Below are 22,734 nucleotides of genomic sequence, written 5' to 3'. Positions count from 1 at the left end.
TGCTAAATAGCCCCAGAACCAAACAATGGTTGAAATTATAATTCAATCTACATTATGATGTAGTAATATTAAACAGGCTAAACGCCGATGTTAAAAGATATAACCTCCGGGAACATGGTGAAACTCTACCAAGAAACTCAATCAACCATCTTAGGCCAACGTTGACTACCAAGTGTTGCCACTTGATTAGAATTAGTATTAGAATAACTAATGAACTTTTAAAATACGGAGGAGATAGACTTCACAAAGAACTGAATATCCTTATAAATAAAATATTAAATACTGGAAGAATTTCAGAAGAATGGAGAACCCCTCAAATAATAGCTTTATTTAAGAAAGGTGATAGGGCAGACCCCAGTAACTATAAAGGGATAAATTTACTGAGCACTATACTGAAACTTACAACAAAAATACTTATGGAGAAAATAATGGCGTGCATAAATATATCGGTTGAACAACAAGGATTTAGAAGCGGAAGATCATGTAACGATGCAGTTTTTGTGATAAGGCAAATAGCGGAGGAATCATTAGAATATAACAAACCAGACCTTTTCTCTTTCATAGACCTAGAGAAAGCGTTTGATAGAATCCAATTAAAAGATGTGATACACCTACTATATGACAAAAATTTACCACTGGATATCATAAAACTGAGAGAAAACATATATGTAAAAAATAAAATAGAAATGAAAGTCAATGGAATAATAACAGAACCCATAGAAACAAACACAGGAATCAGGCAAGGAGATTTGCTAAGCCCTTTACTGTTTAACCTAATGTTGGATGCAATAATAGAACAAGAGAAGAAAAAAGAGGCTAAAATTGGTCAATAGAGAGATAAAAATACTCTGTTACCCTGATGACACCGTGTTAGTAGCAGAGTGCGAAGACGACCTACAAATATTATTGCACGAGTTCAACATTAACACAAAAGAAATGAATATGACTATTTCACTCATCTTAAAATTTTCACATAATCTGACCAATCACAAACCAAAGACAGCTTGTGTTATCGCGAAAACACCAACTGTCTTTCAATTCTGATTGGTCTATCAGCTTCGTGTTTTCAACGACGTAAGTAACCATGGATACCGATCGCAAAGCAAAGTTTGACGTTTGCCAAAAAAATTATTGTAGCTGTATACGTCAAAATGAGTCGTTTCGGTGGTACTTCAAACGAAGTTATAAACCAAAATATTGAAGAAAATATACCGAGTAACACAAGAAAATCTAAATCTTATATATGGAGACAATTTATGATGTTCTGTGTGGATCGCAACTACAAATTAGATGCAGAAAATAACAACGAAAGACTAGCATTCATTCTAAAAGACTGGGCCTTCAACTATTTATTGTTATAGGTAAAAAATAATTATAACAAATTATTTATAGTTATAATAAATATTTCATGATAATAGCTTAGAGTTGCTTAAAGAAAACACCACTCGTCCTACGGACTCGTGGTGTTTCCAAGCAACTCAGTTTCGTTTAGAAGTAAATCGACAGACTTATCGCGAAAATTGAATCACTAGTGGTATTACTATTGAAAATATCAGCCCAAAAAACAAAAAGCTTAGTAATTACCAAAGAACCAATAAGATGTAAATTGGAGTTAGACAATCAAATTAGGAAGCGTCCACGTATTACATAACGCGATTTTTAAAGATTTTTGGCTCCACCCCCCTCCCAACCTGAGTTACGTAATACTTGAACGGTGCCTTATATATACAACAAGTAATGACTTTCAAATATCTGGGAATCATTCTATCAGACGACAACAATATCGAAGAAGAGGTAAAAGACCAAATAATTAAAGCCAGTAGAACGGCCGGATGCCTTAATGACACAATTTGGAAAAACATACACCTAAGACTGGAAACAAAGGCCCGGATATATAAGTCAGTGATAAGGCCAGTTATGACTTACACGGCCGAAACAAGACCAGATACAAGCTAAATACGAAGACATCTGGAAACCAACGAAATGAAGATCTTAAGAAGGATTGTTGGAAAAGGACTACAGGATAGGGTAAAAAGTGATGAAATCAGACGCATATGTGGGGTAGACAATATAAATACCTGGGTAAAGAACAGAGAAGAAGAGTGGAATGAGCACATAAGCAGGATGTTTGAATCAAGGATAGTAAGAATATCCAGGGACAAGTCACCGTTAGGCAGTGGAAGTATAGGACGCCCAAGGAAAAGTTGGAATGACAACTTAGGGGCAGAATGAAAGGCACCGTTGAAGAAAAACAGGCAGTACTGCCTATATAAAAAAGTTGAAGGAAAAATTCAGGAAAGGAGAAGTGTAGTAAAAAGAAAATTCTCGTGCCTGTTCAACTTGTGAGAATGGTATAGATTCTCATCTATCAAACTTTTCAGGCACGCCTAGTGTCATGGTTGCCAACCAGGTGGATCAGGATATGTATCCTGGTTGCCAAAGTCCGCTGCAGAGATGCTCGTTAAGAAGAAAAGCTGCCATCAACATTATCGATATTCAGTCTGGCGGAAAATAACATTGTACTAAAAAGCCTTTATTTTTATTTATAGCTCCATAATAAAGAAGATTTTAACCATAAAATAATGGTTCAAAATAAGCTATTCTTTATTTTCGAAATATATAATTTCGTAGGTAGCGTATTTCACCCATAGTATGAATAATCACTCCCATTGCCCCCATCATAATCATCATAGTAATCACTTCCAGGTGGTCTTCTAATCTGATCAACAAGGTTTGAAAAAAATTTGCCAACGGTCTGCAAAAGCGAAGCTGGCCTACGGCGACGATCATTATATCGTATTCTTCTATTTTGCTGGTTTATGAGTTCAGGTCGTGGAGCGGATCTTCCACTAACAAAATGGTTATAGTTGTTTATATAAATAAAATAAGGATTGTTTATATAAATATCTTGATGACCCTTTGAACTGTCTTTTGTTACGAGTTTCTTAAAAGAAGATAAGTTTGTATCAGTTCGTTTTAGTGCTGGTGAAATGGTTGGAGTTGGTAAAGGTTCAGTACTAATTTCACTTATTGTTTCACTTTCTGGTGTGTCAGTTAGCAACCTGTTTTCTAGTGTTATAGTAGAGTTTAAACTATTGCTTTCTGTAGTTGTCATTTCCTCTGTAGTTTCAACTGTTGCTATTTCTGGTGTTGTTTCTGTTGTTGTTGTTGTTGTTGTTGTTGTTGTTGTTGTAGGTAATTCTGTAGCTTCTGTTTTAGTTGGATTGACATCGCCATTTTCCACTATACTGTTATTCTGCTGGTTTTTTGCTGCAGAAAATATATTCTTAAACTTAGAGAAGAAATTTGAAAAATCAGCAGTTGTTGGACTAATTTCGGTAGTTGTTTCTGCACAATATGCTCGCTGAGTATAATCGCATATGTGCGTTGCTGGATTAAAAAATTTACCAGGATCGCAATTTTGAAGTACTGGTCCGTTTACTGTACAGATGTAAAATTTTCTGCAGTCGTCTGGAAAGGGATGGGGATAGGTTGGATCACAGCTATCGGCACTGAGGTTAGCTGAAAACGTTAAAATATTGCAATTAAGTTATTATTATTCTACATTACTGCAACTAAACTGCTCGTCAAAAGTTAGGGATATAGAAAATTCTACTGAATTTTCATAGTAAATTTTTTCGTGAACAGATTAACGGATTAAGCTATTTTTTTTTATTATTTTAGATTTTCCTTTAGTATTTACACAGTTATGCAAAGGTTTACTCGAACTTTTTTTTTACTTATACCGGGTGGAAGAGAAGAAATGTTTTTCTTATGTTAAGTTTGAAACGCCCTTTAGGGAGGACGAGATACAAATGTGAGTATACATCGAAATCCTATTGTAGTCTTATGTTTTGTGGACATTTTTTTTGAATGTCCCTGATATCTTTAAAAACAAAAAAATAGAAGGTTTTGTAATTTAACATGTGTTTTAACCGAAACAAAAGTTTGAGACACCTTGTAGGGAGAAAAGGGTACAAAGGTGAGTATACCTCAATATTATGTTGTAGTCTCATATTTTGTGAATATTTTATTTTCTTAATTTCTCTTATATCTTTAATAACAAAGGAACTAGACGGTATTACTCTTTAATATGTGTTTTAACTGACGACATGCATCGCATCACACATGTGAAACATAGAAACACATATTAAAAAGTAATACCGTCTAGTTTCTTTGTTATTAAAGATATCAGAGAAATTAAAAAAACAAAATATTCACAAAATAGAGACTACAACACAATATTGAGGTATACTCAATTTTGTGCCTTTTTCTCCCTACAAGGTGTCTCAAACTTTTGTTCCTGTTAAACCAGTGTTAAATTACAAAACCGTCTATTTTTTTTTGTTTCTAAAGATATCAGGGACATTCAAACAACAACATGTTCACAAAACGTAAGACTACAATACGATTCTGACGTATACTCACATTTGTACCTCATTCTCCCTACAGAGTGTCTCAAACTTAACATAAGAAAAATATTTCTTTTCTTCCACCCGGTATAAGTACAAAAAATAAATTTGAGAGAACCTTTTCACAATTGTGTAAATACTAAAGAAAAATCTAAAATAAAAAAAAATAGCGGAATCCGTCTGTTCGCAAAAAAATTGACTATGAAAATCAGCATAACTTTCTATATCTCTAACTTTTGACGAGCAGTTTACTTATGATATGACATATTGTTATAATTTTCAAAAACAAAAATAAAAAAATTTCAGCATAATAAATTATTTTGGTATTTCGTTGTTTTTAAAAATTTCCTTTATTTTTGTATTTTTGTAACATCTTTTTCCACCATTCTGTGTTTTTGCTTTAAAATGTAGAAGCTATTATAAAAACCATTATAAGCATTGACCGCACCTGGTCGCAAAATTCCAAGTTTCAGTACCATTACTACATATTATAAGTGGTAGTTTCTATTAAAAAATATTTTTAAGATCGGAATCAGTTATTCGAACTACCTACACTTCATTTCAGACAGTTATCGTACTTTTCATTAAGCAAAACGATCATTGTATGATGACGTAGTTTATCTATTAGTTTATCTCAGTTAGATTGGCATAATGATTGTTAAAGCGACCAATACGTTAAAAAAGAAAATATCTAAGGAAAAAGAATATACAACCTGAGAGAGTGGTATCGATATAGAGTCGAACCCGCTTATTAGAGTACCGCTTACAGGAATGTCCCGGTTTATGGAATAAAAATTCGAGGACCCGAAACGTTTCCATTTACTCTTTAATAAATTTATCTGTTTATTGGAATATGATTTAGTAAGATCGTACCGCTTTATATAATATTCTTCATGTCAACGAATAAATTTTTACCTACTAAATATTTAAATTATGTCTGGTATTATGGATTGTCGACAAAGGTCTCGAAGGCCTATAGCATGAGCGCCCATATAAAAATTTCTAAGGGGGGCCAGACGTGAAGATGTTGCTTCATTTTATACACTTTGGATGACAATATAGGTATATTATAAGCACCCGATGAAAAGCAGGGGGGCCACGCCCCCCTGCCCATGGGTATGGGCGCCCATAGTCTATAGTGCTGTTTAATATATTTTTGGGGTTTGTCAAATAATAGACTTTATTATTTTATTAATTTGATATGAGTACGAATTCAATCTTTCGCTGACACAGGTCATAAAGAATTTCATTTGTTTGCAAATTTGTTTACACATTGCCAACCATTTGCTTGTTATAAAAAATTTTTAGAAACAGCTAATCGGCCATCCTAACCGCTCGTAGGTAAGAAGTTTTCTGGAGGGTCAATCCAATGGAAATTTTTCTAATTTTTATAATTTAGAGCAACGACTGATTAGTAGTTTATATAAAAAAAACAAGTACAAATTACCTATTATTTTTCAAGACAAAATAAGTAACTCTTTTATATGTATTTTAATAAGAAAATATTTACACATCTATATATTGAATACATTTCATATTGATTCCTGTATACCTCCACATTATATAATGCAATTTGGTTTTTAATAAATAAGTAGGTACCTTATAGTTACACTACTGTAACATAAAAGACCTAAAACCATATACATACACATGTTAACATAGTATGTACTATCATTATGTATATTCGGTACATTTATTTCGGCTAGCCACCAACGATCGGTTATTAGAATATCCCGGTTATATGAATATTTTTGCTTGGCACAAAGCCTATTCCAATAAGCGGGTCCGACTACATCAAATAAACTTTTCAGAACACCCGGGTTTTCAAAGTCCGAATAGCTTTGGTGATTGCCGACCTCCGCCGTGGAGATGAAACCATATTATTTGCATTTATAGATCACCTGACTCTTCCGTGGAACTATTTTTTTAGAACCTGCTAAATTTGTTAGATGACCTATCCCATAAAAGTAGAAAAATTGTATGCGGGGACTTTAACAAAGATTATGCTGTTGCTTGTGCTACACAAATATCATTGATCAACATATTTGAATCGTATGGTCTAACAATGCAAGTTGATTCTCCTACAAGGATTACAAAAACTTCATCTACCATAATTGATTATACTGTCTCAGATTTCTCACCCCTTGATGCCCCATTTAAAGAAGAATAAGATCTTAACCCGGGAACAGTCACGCCGTGAGAATAAATCTCACATGTTATCCTTTTTCGTGACAACTTGATGAAAATTGTTTCAACATTGCTTTCCACTCGTAATGCCTCGAGGAAGGTCGTAGTAATGCGTAGAATTTTTTTATTTTATTTTATTTTTTTTTATTTTTTATTTTTTTTTGTGGCATTTATGGCTTTGGTGAGAACTAATCAGCTTTAAAACTGATATAGTTTTTTAACATGCTTTAGCATGTTTTTAACATGACAAGTAAACAAAAATATTATAAAATAGAAATTTGATTTAAATTCGTATTTAAATCTATATTGTGACATTTTTTCTGTACGCGCGACTACTTACGCTACAGACGTGAGCGCGACTGCTCCCGGGTTAAGAAGATATTTGACAGGGTCAAATTAAAGCAAGCCACTTACTGCCCGGAAAAGGGAAATACCTATAAGAATTTTAAAAACTTTTACCAAAAGAGTAAAAACTAAAACAAGAGTGAACTAACTCAATTGAAGCTCTCAATGGTATAATACAGTGAGATAACTTCAATCCTCTACTGTTTATTCCAATCATGGTAAATGGAAAAGTACGAACATTAAATACACATAAATTGGAAGAAAAATAAATGAATGGTTAAAACCGCAAATCTATTAAAATGCAAATTATAGCTGGAGGATCTATCCGTCAATCCATTACGTTATCTAGTTCACAGGAGTTCGAAACAGAAGTGGAAGATCAAGTAAATATGGTAGAGTCGCAGGATGACTGAATGAAATAATATAAAGAAATAAGAATATCAGAAAAGAAGAGAAACCCGGAATTTACAAAACAGTCGTTAGATCAAATATGCCATATGCTGCAGAAACACAACCGGACACAAAGATAACAAACAGAATGCTAGAAATAGCAGATATAAAATCTCTTAGAAAAATCAATGGTAATAATTTATGAAAACCCGTGAATTAGATCAGTTCATCTTTTCTTCTTGTTTTGACGTATATCTCAGAAACATGGACATTAACAAAGACCAGCATAAACAAAAAAGAAACAACTGAAAGAAAAATTGAAAGAACCCTGTTTAAACTAAAACTACAAGACAGAAAATCAAAGAAATGGATAAGAGAGAAATTAAAACTAAAAAATTTTACTGAAAATATAGAAGGGCTAGTGTAGATTTGCGGGTCACAATGCGAGACAGGAAGATAAAAGATGGAATGCTGAAATACAGAACTGGAGATCGTGGACAGGAAGAAGAGGAAGAGGCAATGGAAGGACGATATTCTAAAAGCTGCAGGAACTCACTGGAAAAGCGCAGCCAAGGACAGACAGTTCTGGAAAAATCTGGAAAGAGAAGAATACTTTATGATACAAAGCTAGAAATTACCAGAGAACGGCAGTTCTCGCCAGTGGCGCACACCTACACCCCCTGCACGCGACACTATATATACACGAAATTTTCGATTTTCTAAATCTGACTGAATTGAAAATTGGGCCAACCCCCATCTTAAAGTTCACGAAAAGTCTCACCCATTTATACGTCAACGATCCATTTTGGTCCAAGGGTGTGGACTTTACTGCCCTTCTTATTAAGGGTCTGTTTTTCGTTCTTGTCCCCAAAAGTCCCAAAAACTTCAAAAAGTTAACTCCGACGTTTGCGGTTTTTAATAGAAGCGATCATTATCATTCCAACGCATGTCTAATTCTGAAAATCGATTATACCGTTCAAAAATTACCGAGCTCAGAAATATGGGTCAATTTTTAATTAAAAAAGGGAAAATGTTTGTGGAGATGTATGTATGTATGCGTGTGGAAAAGTTAAACCGATCTGAATTTTTTTTTCTGTGTTTGAAGAGGGGTGAGGGCCAAGTCAGAACCGGTGTAGTTAGCTAGTCTTCACTACCCATAAGCCAGCTATAGGACTTGGTAGGTACAAAACGGCATATTTTTTGGCGGTATATATCTTCGGTTCAAGAAAAGACAGAAGAACAGTGAATATACCAAGTCAATAGCGTTGAGTTAAGCTTTCAAATGGTGTCTAAGCTGTCAGGATCAGACATACACACGGATCAGTATAGCCGAAAAACTGAGAAACTAAACTTTAAAAATGTTGGTGTTTCGACAATTACTCAAAATTTCAACCTACGAATTACGCCAATAACTGAGCGTTTGTAGAAGGATTCTAGACGAATCTAACAATGTATACCTTATATCCAGTAAGATTCTAATTTTTAAGTTATAGGCTTCATAAATATGATCAAATCTATTTCTTATGGAAAAAACGGTTTTTCAAGCTCAATAATTCCTGTAATTGCTTCAGTTATCATACTTGACCATAGATGCATTAAATTACTACTTGTCAATACGTTTCAAACTCATGTTTAGTAAACAAAATCGGTTAAACCATTTGGAAGTTATTAAGCTACAAAAGTATAATCCAATTAACGATTATTCCCTAAATGGTTTATGTAGTTGTAATGGTTACAACGCTAATTTGATCTGGCAACGGGCAATCCGAGTTTATTTACCGGCCACCCCATTATTTGTTTCAATATATTTCGAATAGAAAAAAAATCTAGTGTACGTTCGATGGACACTAGATCATTTGGGGGATAATGCGACAAAGGCGACCATTTATAAAGCTTAACGTGTAATCGAGAAACATTGCATTCAACTTTATACATTTAATTTATAAATAACTTTGAAAAATTCCTGATACAAGAATAAAAAACCGCTAAACGCCTTAAAAATGAGTGGCGCGTACAATATTACAGCTACAAAAGATCTGATATGAATATTACGTGGCGCGAAAATGTATTTCCCTTTTGATGCAAAACAAAATTCTAGTTTTATTTTAAAAGACTTTTTCATAATATTTGCTAAATTTGAAGTAAGAGCGCCAGAAAAGAGTTTCAAAATTCAAACTGTATCAAAGTGACTCTTTTGTGGCGCGTTTTACTTCAAATTGGGCAAATATTAGGAAAAAATCTTTTAAATAAAACTAGAATTTTGTTTTGCATCAAAATGAAGATACATTTTCGCGCCACGTGATATTCATATCAGATCTTTTGTAGCTGGAATAGTGTATGCGCCACTCATTTTTATGACGTTTAGCGGTTTTTTATTCTTGTACAGATATACGACGAAGATGTAAGGTGAAGAACATGGAACGACCACACAAGCCGAGTTGCAACAAATACTAGCTACCATAGTAGGACCGGTGTAAGACGGTTCCCCAATAACAGGAAAACGATCAGTGGAGAGAGCACAATTGAACAACAATATACTATAGTCTGTTTTTAAACCAAGAGGAGTAATTAAAATTTCCCGCGTCGTTAATCTTGTTGTAATCAGGCAAGTTTACTCCACTGTTATCAAATTTTGACACTATTGACATTTATAAAATTTTGACACTTCTGTCATTGCATAGGTTAATTAATTATATCCGGCGATTTTCTTCTGTTTTCTGCGTTATTCCTATAATTTTTAGATTTCTATTCTAGTTTTATATAAAAAACACTTGTTTTTAGAACTCTTTTGCGACGTAATAATATTATATAATATTTATGGATTATTGTCAAAAGCAGGTATGATCAACGAAAAAAAAAGATGTATTGGCTGATATTTCTAGTGACTTTCTTGGGTGTGAATCTGTCTTTTTAGTTTACTCCTCTTGGTTTAAAAACAAAGTATAGTAGTACATTAAAATACAGACCTAATCATGTCTACACAAAAATAAGAAAAAAAAAGAATAAAATGTTTTACTTACATTTTATACAATACAATAAGCTAACAACTAAAACTAAAAGTAGTTTATATGCCATTACATGAATTAAAACTAAATATTTTTCCTATTACTTATAGAATTTTATCTTACAAATGTTATCAGAGGTAAATGGCTTCCATAATGTGTTTTCCACAGCAATTTATTATTAAGGTAAACTGCTTAACATCGGGTCGTTGTTTACTAATAAAGTCGAGAGTAAAATGAGAAATTCAAACTAAAACTCATCACGGAATTTTTTTAAATAAATGTGGAGTTTATTGAATACTGAAAATATTAACAATTAATGAGTCAATAGTTATTTATGATATAAGTGTTAAAAGTACACGTCTAAGGCACGCATGTGAAAGTTTGCAGAATGAGCGATAGCGAATTCTGCAATTCACATGAGTGCCATAAAAATGTACTTTTTAACACGCATATCATACAAAATTTTTTCTACAAACGTAATTACAGGACAATATCTACAAAAACTTTTACTTGAACTTGACTGACATTCCATTTTTATATTTTTTTGGCATTACGATCAAAATTGTCTATACGGTCAATACGAATTGCAGTGCCTTAAAAATATTTTAAAGCACTAGTGCCTTAAAGTAGCATTTTTAACGCACGCATGGAGTGCTAAAAATTGCATTTTTAACACGGTTGTAGAAAAAGTGTTTTTATTTTATTACTAAATAATATATATTTTATGCTTTATAGAAGACTTAATTTAGTTCCAAGGATTTAAATACATCTACACATTTTATACTCTTCGTTCATTTAGAATAGGAAAATAATTATTGGAGTATAAATCTATTTTATTTGTATAACTGCAAAATTATTTAAAATCAATATAAAATACAAAACATACTATTTAATACAAATAAATACACCTAAAACCACAAGGTAAAAAAGACTTTCCGTCTTGTATTCATATAGTTATCTACTCAAACAGTTACATTGTGATCACAATAAATAAACATATTAATAGTTTGTTCTGTTCGTTGACTTTAAACAGGCCTACGATACGGTAGAGCGGCAACAAATGTACGAATTAATGAAAGAGATGGGCCTACCAAGTAAAATCGTAAGGATGGTAAAAATGACTATATATAACACCACAAACTAAATACCGCGGAAGGGGCATAAATCAAATAACTTTGAAACAAAGGAAGGTTTAAGACAAGGAGACCCACTATCAACGACTCTTTTTAATGTAATACTGGAAGGAATAATTATAAAAAGTAAAATAAACACACAGGAAACGATTTTTAAAAATGGCCATCAATGTATAGCATTCGCAGACGATCTAACACTATTAACGACAAGTAAGACAGAGCTAAAAAATTAATGAGAAATATAATATAAGAAGCAAAAAAGTTTGGTCTCCTCGTAAATAAGGAAAAGACAAAATACATGATAATGGGAGAAACAGATAAAGAAAAAGAGGACAATTTCACATTGGAGATAGAAGGAGAAAATTCATGCTCGTTTAAAAGAGTTTCAGAATTTACTTATCTGGGTGTAAAAATAGATGAAAAGGGACATGGGAAGGCGAGATAAAAGCAAGAATAGCAAAAGGAAACAAAAAGTATGGGCACTGCGATCATTAATGAAATCAAAATATGTCTCAAGAAAAAAAAATAAGAATTTACAAAACCGTTATCAGACCTACAGCTTATGCATGTGAAACATGGGTGCTTAAAAAATCAGAAATAAACCTTTTAGAAAGATGGGAATGAAAAATACAAGGGTGCAATATATGGAGGCGTGAAACTAGATGGTCAATGGAGAAGAAGAAATAATAAGGAACTTGAAGAACTCCATAACAAACCAAAAATAACGACGGCAATCAAAGCACAAAAAATCCGATATTTAGGACACATTGAAAGAATGGGAAGGGAAAGAATGTCAAAAAATATCACGTAAGCCAATCCAAAAAAGAAGAATAGGTAGACCAAGAAGGAGATGGAAAGAGAGCGTATATGAAGACTTACAAAAGAGTAATATTGTGAACTGGAAAGAAAAAGCTTTGGACATATAACAATGGAAGGAAGTGGTCAAGAAATGTATGGAAAGACTATGAGGAATATTAAGTGTTTTATATAAATGAATGTAATATTTTATACAGTATAGTAGTATAGGATATAGTATAGTAGTATAAAATAAATATATATTGTAAATAATAGTAATTGTAAGAAAATAATTAAATCTTTCAGCCCTAGGTCTTCAAGGCCTGTTGAGCTTAATAAATAATAAATAGTTTGTTACCACTTGATACAATGCGCTGACAATACCTAATAATATTAGAAAATATAGACATAACTCTTTTTTATATATGTATATTATATAAAAAGATTTTATGTCCAGGTGCACCAACAAATAAACTATTGATTTTGTGATTTCGATTGCCCGTTTATTTTAAAATATAATAATTGTCAAAAAACTGTCAATTAAAAACAGAAATTTTAACGATTCTCCCGAAAAATATTACATTTTTACCATCAAATATAAAAAACAGAACACATTTCTTTTCATTGGAAAAAAGTTAAAATTTAATATTTTTGTGATAATCGTTAAGGGATGGGTACGTAAAATTACGTGCATAGAAATCGGCTCACTTAAAAATTTGATCATTTTTGATGTCTAATATTTCCTAAACCTGTCGGCCGATTTTAGTGATTTTTCGAACATTTTATAGCCTGATTCTTTAAAAATACCAACGTAATAATATTGTTGCTAAAGAGGTACATTTTCATTGTATACCGGGTTTACCAATCAAACTGTGTTTTTTTTTCAAAGTTCGCATCACCCAGTGGCATATTCTAGCATTTATAAATAACTGAAATTAAAATCCAACTATAGCCTCAGGTTTTCTTAATATTCTCTTTTTTGATTCATGCGTTTTATGTTGGACAATAAAAAAGTTAGGTACTTTAACAACTAGACATGTTCTTTATCAATACACGGTGTTTCTAAATAAGTGCGACAAACTTTAAGGGGTAATCCTGCATGAAAAATAATGACCGTTTGTATCATAAACGTATGTCCGCAAATGTTTCGATTACGAGATACGGGATGTTGAATTTTTTCTTACAAACTGACGATTTATTTATTGGTTTAAAACCAGTTGAGATATGTAAATGAAATTTGGTGGGTTTTAAGATGTAGTTATTGCACATTTTTTGACACACAATTAAGAATTTAATATTCACCATTAGCGCGCATACGTGTAATATGACCGATCATATTACCCTATGCACGCTAATTGTGAATATATAACTCTTAGTTTTATGTCAAAAAATCCGCAATAACTATCTTTTAAAACTCACCAAATTTTATTCGCATATTTCAACTGGTTTTAAGGTAATAAATAAATCGTCAGTTTGTAAGAAAAATTTCAACATCCCGTATCTCGGAAACGAAACATTTGCGGACATACGTTTATAAAGCCAACTATCATTATTTTTTCATGCAGAATTACCCCTTAAAGTTTGTCGTACTTATTTAGAAACACCGTGTGTTGATGAAGAACATGTCTAGTTGTTAAAGTAACTAACTTTTTTATTATCCAACATAAATGAATAAATCGAAAAACAAAATGTTAAGAAAACCTGAGGCTATAGTTGAGTTTTAATTTTAGTATTTTATAAATGCTAGAATATTGCACAGGGTGATGCGAACTTTGAGAAACAAACTCAGTTTGATTGGTACACCCGGTATACAATGAAAATTTACCTGTTTAGAAACAATATTATCACAGTGGTATTTTAAAAGAATCAGGCTATAACATGTTCAAAAATCACTTAAATCGGCCGACAGGTTTAGGAAATATTAGACATCAAAAATGACCAAATTTTTAAGTGGGCCGATTTCTATGCACGTAAGTTTAGTTTTTGCTGTAATGCTACTCAAATGGGATTCATTTTTTTCGAATCCTGAGAAAACTAGTAAGTATTTGTGAAAAATTTAAACCCAGAATGAATATTACGTTATTAGCGACGGCCGAAATTCCCTGAGAACTTCTATAATGTTTATTTTAATAAGTTACACGGGTGAAAAACTAAGAGAAAATGTAGTGTCATTTTTAATTTAAAATATCTCATTTAAAGTAAATTTTTGATTTATTCTAAGGGACTTTCGGCCTCTGTGTAATAACTTAGTCTTTCATTCTGCGTTTAATTTTTTCAAATATATTTATAGGTTTTTTCAGGATTCGAAAAAATTGAACACAATGTCGGTGGTAATATTTCCCTTTGACACCTTTGACATATCTACCTTTGACATACAACGCACTCAGTCGAATAGAATATTGTCAGCATATTGTCAGTCAGACAGTGACAATTTTAAATATTTGACATGGCATCGGGAAAATTTTGATTTGTTCATTAAATAATATTGATAGTGTATTTAATAAATAATTGATTTAAGACGTGAAATTAATAAAAACTTATTTATTGTTTATTATTTATGGAAGATCCAAGCAGAGAGTACACCAGGATATATTCAGTGATCCAAGTACTTTGTTGTTAAAGATGTTCAAAATTGTAAGCGTTTCATAGTAACAATATATTATTAAAAAATCACTTTATCACTTTTCCTCTTTTCTCGATTGATTATTAGTTTTGTTATACAGTAGATAAATTATCTGAATTAATAATTAAGGCAATTAATTATACAAGTAACAGTTATCCAAGAACATTCAAAAGCCATCTTTAATGATGACATTGTCAAGTAAAGTTTACATATCCATACCATTGAGAGTTTTACTACACGTAATTTGCCGTGTAAAGACAGATAAAGTAGGAATAGCCGTAAAATATTTGCGAATTATGTACCGATGGCGTTAAGATTACTGTTTTTAATTTGACAGTGTTGTGATAATTATATTTTAAAATAAGCGGCAATCCAAATTCATCGTTTATTTGTTGGTGCAACTGGACATTAAAAATACATCGACTATAATGACTAAAACGTAAACATCGACTGTAACGTTTTTAAGTCCAATTCGCAAAATTTAAGCATGGACACCAATTAAATAACGCACGTTAAATCTTACCTACTTATTTACTCCGTGTAACTTCTTCTTCTTCTTCTTAAGCAATCCACTAATGGATGTTCGCGATCACGTTTGACCATTTTTCTCTATCCCTTGCAATATGTATTAGGTCTCCTATGTTTCTTAGCCCTGTCCATTGTTTGACACTACGGAGCCATGATATTTTCTTCCTGCCCGCTCGCCTTCTTCCTTCGATCTTTCCGTCAATTAAGGTTTGCACAAACTGGTATCTTTCGTTTCTAATTAGGTGCTCAGGTATGCCGCTTTAATCTGTTTAATTGTACATAGCAGTTGTCGTTCTGTACCAGCATAGCAGTACGTTCTGTGCATAGCAGTTTGTTGTGTGTCGTTGACGGTCTTCTCAGGATTTCTTCATTTGTTATTGGTGCGGTCCAGGGAACTTTAAGGATTCGTCGATAAATCCACATCTCAAATGCCTCTAGCTTATTTACTGTGTTTATTGTGTTTATTTTTTAAGTCCATCTTTTCATGCCATATAGGAGCACCGACCATATATAGCATTTCGTGAATCTTAGTCTTATGTTCAGGTCAAAGTTTGAGTTCGTAAAGACGTTTCTGAATTTTATGAATGCACTTCTGGCTCTTTTTATCCGACAGTTAATTTCCATATCCGACATCCAGTCTTCACATAGCCAGGGTCCCAGGTACTTAAATTTTCTTACGCGCTCTACCTACAGCTTGATTTTTATATGCTAGTCTTGCATTTTGATGTTGACATAATTGACGGTTGATTATAAGGAATTTTGTCTTTTTAATGTTGATGCTAAGCCATGTTCTCGCTATGTTCTCCAATTTTATTAAGAAGGTTTTGGAGGTCTCCTATCCTCCTCCTCTATCTGTTCTCGTTCGTAAGGATGTAGTGGCGTCATGTAAGTCGTTTGACTATTTTTGTCCAATTCTCTCTCTTCTGTGCGTGTTGTTTTGCTTCGGAGAATGAGTAACCAGATCTTCTATATTGTCTGCTATTAAGACCGAGTCATTCGCATATCGTATATTACTGACCCAGGTACCATTTACTTTGATGCCGCTTTCGCATTCCTCAAGAGCTTCCTGGAAGATACTTTCTGAATGAAAATTGAACAGTAGTGGGGAGAGAATGCATCCCTGTCTTACACCTCAGAATTTTTTGAACTTGCCTTGTTCCACCTGGACGACAGCTTTTTATTCCAGTAAAGAGCAACTAATGACTTTTTGATCTATGTTGAGTTGTTTTAGTATATGTACGAGTTTATTATGTACTCGATCGAAGGCGTTTTCATAATCTATAAAGCACATCATTCCATCTTTCCTTTGATCGCAGCAGTTCTGAGGTAGCACGTGGGTTGCAACTAGTGTTTCCCTGGTACCCAGGCCAATTCTAAATCTAAATCCCGTATTTCGAGGTATTTATTGCTCTAGTAACTTCTTCAATTGTAATCTCGGGACCAGATGGATTGTTAATATCTATCACTTTTTCCTGAACCACTTTTATCTCAGGCCTCTCGTCTGCAAAGAGATTTTTGATGTATCGTTCCCATATAAGTTTCCTCTCTCTATCATCTTTTGCCATTTGTCTTTGTTCATTTTATAAGTTAGAAAATTTCTTTTTTCTGTATATTGCGCAGCTGTCTCTTTTAGTTTCTTATTAAGATTGTAGTCATCATGTTGTTTTTGTAACTGTTTTTTTTTTTTGTTTATAACCTAATTCTTTTTTAACTGTATCCGTCATTGTTTCTTCTATTGCTCCCCACGTGTTATCCAAATTAACTTCCATTTCTAGTTCTAATTTTGTATTCTTTGTTAATTTTTTGTTTAATTTCATACTTAATTCTCTTCTTGTATTCTCATCTACCAAAAGGAGTACCAAATGTATATATATAGCTACTTTGCTTATCCAATACTACTTGAAAGAACCCATCTTTTAAATCTAAAACACTAAACACTTATTTACCCGCTAATCTATTATAGATTTTGTCAGGACTTGGAATCAAATATCTTTCTCTTAGTATATATTTGTTTAATTCTTTAGGATCTAAGCACAACCTTAAAGTCTCATTGGGTTTCTCTACTATTACTATATTGTGGCCCCACAATGTTGGTTTATTTACTTTTGCTATTATACCTTTGTTTTCCAAATCTAATAAAATAACCTTTAACTAATCTTTAATTGATTCTGGAATTCTTCTAATTCGTATTATTACAGGCTCAGCATTATTAGCCAACCTCCATTTATAACTTCCTATACTCCCAGCCCTGAAAAAACCTCAACATTTTTCTTTAAGAATTTTTCTCTTTCTTTTATGTGGCCCTTTTGATTATTAGTTACAGAATCTATGTTAACACGTTCAACTAAATTAAACTTTATACAGTCCTGTAACCCCAATATGGGTACTGATGCCACATTTACTACCAGAAATTTAATATTGGCCTCAACAGAGCCTATTTTACCAACTAGTGTTCTGATACCAAAGGTTTAAATCTACTCCCATTATACACAACTAACATTGTTCTACTTTTTTTCAATACTATATTATTCATTTTACTCAACTCTAAAAAGTACTTTTCTGGTAGTCTACTGTATTCAGCACCTGTATCTAACTTAAAATCTATATTTAAACCACCTACCTCGATTTTCTGATACCATTGTTGACTTCTTTGAAAATTATCTATTATGTTGTTTTCTGTACTTACTTCTGTAAACAAAAAATCTAAATCTAAAAAACTGCCCTCTTCCCCTTCAGTACACTCAAATACATTCTACTTGTTGTGTTCGTACCAGTGTTTCTTTCAGCTTGTTTGTATCCCCTACCTACTGCTACAAAATGATTCATACCATTACATGCTGCACATTTTCTTCCATAAGCTGGGCATTCTCTGGGTCTATGATTTATGCCACACCTACCACAGGTAAAAGCTCTTCCTTCTGGGTCATTCTGTACCTTATTACGTGGAAACTCATTTTTTCTAACAGCATTTACTTCTTTTTCTTGCAAAAACCTTGATTGAATTTTGCCTGCCTCTGTAGCCCTGCACATTTCTATTGCTTTTCTCAAAGTTAAATCTATTTCTCGTAACATTATTTCTTGTAAAGCGTTGTCATCTACTCCTATAACTATTCTGTCTCGAATCAACCTTTCTTCTTGTTCTCCAAATTCACATAATTTGGCTTGAACTCTCAAATCTGTTACAAACAGATCAGAAGATTCGCCAGGTTTCTGAATTCTACTGAAGAATTTAAATCTTTCCATTATTACATTTTTTCTTGGTAAACAATACTCCTCAAACTTCTGTATTAGTACTGCATATTTCTTTCTATCTGAGGCACTTAAATCAAATGTATTATAAATATCTAGGGCTTCTTCTTCTGTCGCATTCATGAATATTGCTATTTTTGTTTCATCATCTTTTTGATCATATTGAGTCGCCTTCATATATATCTTCAGTTTTCTCCAGTTACTATTAACTCTTTGGGGGTTTCATCATACTTATTCATTTCATTTTCTTAGGAACCTTAAACCTTATTTTATAGTAATTTGTTGACTTCACACTTATAGCTGTTATAAGTTATATGATACTGATATTTTACACCTGACACCATGTTATATAGGTCTGGATCCGGCGTATGATAAAAAAGTTTATTAATAGCAAGCTGAAAATTTGTTAATAGCTTAAGGCTGTCTAGTCGGATAAACTTTGATATACGGGAACACTGGAAGAGGGGCAGTTTTAATTGTGGAACAGGTTAAAAATTTGGAATGGTCACACCACGAAAACGGCACATTTATTTTGTCCGACAGAGCAGACTTAAACTCCCCGAACAGAGATTAAACTGTCATGCAAAAATCAGAGTGCTATTTATCACCTGTCGTAATTCCTGTAATTTGACATATTCTACATGCTCCACTCATTAAAGCGCCCATTTGGTGATAAATAGCAGTCTGATTTTTGCATGAGAGTTTAATCTCTGTCCGAAGAGTTTAAGTCTGTTCTCTCGGACAAAATACATGAGCCGTTTTCGTGGTCTCACTGTTCCAAATTTTTAACCTGTTCCACAATTAAAACTTCCCCTGTTCCAGTATTCCCATATATCAAAGTTTGTCCGACTAGACACCCTTAAGCTATTAACAAATTTTCAGCTTGCTATGAATCAACTTTTTTTTTCATACGCGGGATCCAGACCTAATATCTGGTTATCCGCTGTGAGCTCGTAGGCAGAGGGAATATTTAAAAGTTCCTGAGCGCCAGTAGTGACAAATCAGTGAATGTTTGCTGGAAATTTGACATAAATGTCAAGGTGATTAATTTAAAATATTGAAATTAAAAATATATTAGGAAAAAATATATTAGTTGGCAAAATATGTGGCATATATTTTTACCTTAAATTTATTTACGTTTTAAATACTGAAATTTGTTTTTTAACATTCTATAACACTATAATATAAATTAATCTATTAATTTAGCGCCATCTACACGATAATGAAAGTATCAGAATTAGGAAAGAAGGAAACTAGTCAATATAACGTCAAAATGATAAATAAAATCTTAAAAAAATAATTATTATGAATCAAAAATTCTAAACTTATTGATATTAACCATCGATTACAATATAATTACTTCTTGCGTTTTAAATATTATAAGATAAAAATTAAATAAATTTCCGGCAAATTACGCAAGTAAGCCGCTAGTTTCGCTAAGCTCATAGCGAATATTTGTATCGTAAATAATTTGTCTTGTTTTATATATATTATGAACTCCATGTATGTACAAGTACAGCTATGTTATCTAACTGCCAACGTCAAGTGACCTCTTGTCACCTGTAGCCAACTCACAATCATATATGTACCTACATTAAGCATATGCAACACTATATACAACACTTGGTTTGAATGCCTTCAGAATCCCTTCAGAGGTGTCCTCTCTATTGAAAACTCCTGGATTTTATTTCTTATATTATCTTAGCGTCTGGACAATATTAGTTCTACGAGCTCTTTGTTAGTTATTATCATATGCTGTCCAGCTGCTCCATCAAGCACATGCCCCTAAATCTCCCTTATATTTTTTATTTCCCAAACACGTAGTCGCTCTTTGTTTGCCGACACCAAACAACAAACCGTAGATAGCCATTCGATTTCAAGCAGTCAAATTTTCCGGGAGAAAATTACATGAAATTAGTGTATTTATTTGTACGGAATTATATACAGGGTGAGTTTTTAGTGCGGGATCGGTCGATAACTCCATTATGGTATAAAATATCGGGAAAAACTATTTAAAAAAAATGTAGGCAATTATATTCTCCACGTTTGGAAAATATGTCCATTTCTACAGGGTGATCAGTAACTGCGTGGTATATCAAACATATAATTTTTTAAATGGGACACCCTATATATTTTTTTATATTTATATTTCCCTCATAATTCTTGTTCATATAATATATGGTTTTGCATTACTATACAGTATTTAACAAGTTATGACCATTTTTATTTCGAAATCGCTATGAGATTAACACCCTCTATATAAAGAAGTAATTCGTAGACAATAATTTGTTTTATGTAATAAGATAAACAATATACTGTAGTTTTTAAATTAAGTCCAATTCACATCATTGACGAATATTTGTATACAGGGTGACCTACAAAACCAAATTACGATTTTCTCTATTTTTTTTAAATGGATTACCCTATATTTATTTTTCATTATTATTGTATTTAATATACTCTTTCATTTTTATGTAGCATTCCCTATATCTAAACTGATTACTAGACTTAGGCAAATATGCAAATAAAAAAGTATGAAATATGCGCATAAATATGCAGTATTTTATCCAAGAATATGCAATATTTTATGAAAAATATGCATATTTATCTAGAAAATATGCATGCATTTTTTATTTACAAAAATACTTACAATAAATATTATAAATACATAACGTATACAATTATTTTAACATATAAATATTATTTTGAATTGTGGTAACAATAGATTCAAATGATGTTCAAAATTTTCTAATAAATAGAAAAACTTCTTTCGACATCAACTGATGTAACTGGGGCATTTTTCAAATTGACTATAATAGATGGTTCTAAATTAAGTGGTTAGGAAAATGTCCCAGCTAGTACTTAAACCACTTCAGAAAGAACCTGGAAACCACTATTTTTTTCCATGGTTACTTTAAATGTTTGAAAAATTTCCTTTGCAATAGTACCTTTAACGTTTTGACATAATGAGTCAAATTCTTTTATTAAAACTGTACTCTCTGACAATGATAATTTGGAGGATTCTATTGAGTTATAGTTTTCTGAACAAAACTATAATTTGATTTTATGAATGACAGTTGCTGTTGGTGGATGTTATTTTGGAAGGCTTGCTTAGCTTCCAATAAAGATTGGCAACTATCATCCGTTAAAAGGTTAATTTTTTTTTGATCAACAACATGATCAGCATAGAAATTAGCTGCTTCCAACCATGTTCCCCAACGTGTTAAAATGGGTTGTGGTGGCAGTGGAACAGCAGGAAGCATATCTCTGTAACATTGTATTCTTACAGGTGATTTCAGGAATACATTTTTGACGCTCCCTATTAAACTGCTAACTAGTGAAAATTTTTTTCTCACTTCCTCCGCAACTCTGTTTATTCCATGTCCTAAACAAGTGACATGTATTGTCACATGTATTGTCACAACACGTTTGGATAAAATATTTTAAATTTTGTCCTGCTTTCACCATATATGGTGCGGCATCAGATAAAATAAGCAATAATTTATTCAAAGTTACGGAGATAGTATAGTATAATTGGTCAAAAAAAAAGGCCTAACCCAGATATCCAAAATAAAAGTTTTTCTCAAACACCAAATTGTTCTATATGGTCCACATATTGTTCAGTAAAAAGTTACACCATTTTGAGCATCCGGTTTGGGGGGAAGATGGGGGAGAAGTCTGTAAATTAGTAGTTTCTTTACGTTTTTCGTCAATATTTCTAAAACTATGTTTAATTGTAAACAATGTTCCATAAAAAAACGTTCTACATAAAATTTAAAACAAAAATGGTTCTATCCATAATTGTTATAAAATCAACGGTTCCAGAGTTATGGAGGGTGAAATGTGGAGGTTTTCGATACTTTTTATATTATTTGGGCAATTGATGATCATTTTGGATGGTGAGGTTGACGTTTTTTCAAGGGCTTATCACTAACATACCATCGGCCACTGAAATAGCAAATCCTGTTAAAGAAAATTTCTTTCAATTAGTAAAAATATTATAAATTGCCCAAAAAATATAAAAAGTATCGAAAACCTCCACTTTTCACCTCCGTAACTCTGGAATC

The 22,734-nt window shown here is 32.4% G+C and overlaps 1 protein-coding gene across 1 annotated transcript in view; it reads right to left on the bottom strand.

Moving 5' to 3' along the window:
• Nucleotides 1-2,641: 2,641 nt before the first annotated feature.
• LOC114340251 (uncharacterized) overlaps nucleotides 2,642-22,734 on the bottom strand; it is a 122,302-nt gene continuing 102,209 nt past the window's right edge. Inside the window, exon 4 of the mRNA XM_050651342.1 lies at nucleotides 2,642-3,522. Coding sequence (XP_050507299.1) covers nucleotides 2,642-3,522 — 881 coding nt within the window. The remainder of the gene's footprint in view (nucleotides 3,523-22,734) is intronic.

This window comes from Diabrotica virgifera, chromosome 5 (assembly GCF_917563875.1).
Source record: "Diabrotica virgifera virgifera chromosome 5, PGI_DIABVI_V3a".
NCBI classification, from domain to species: domain Eukaryota; kingdom Metazoa; phylum Arthropoda; class Insecta; order Coleoptera; family Chrysomelidae; genus Diabrotica; species Diabrotica virgifera.
The sequence above is the reverse complement of the archived record's forward strand: the minus strand, read 5'-3'. Positions and strand labels throughout refer to the sequence as shown.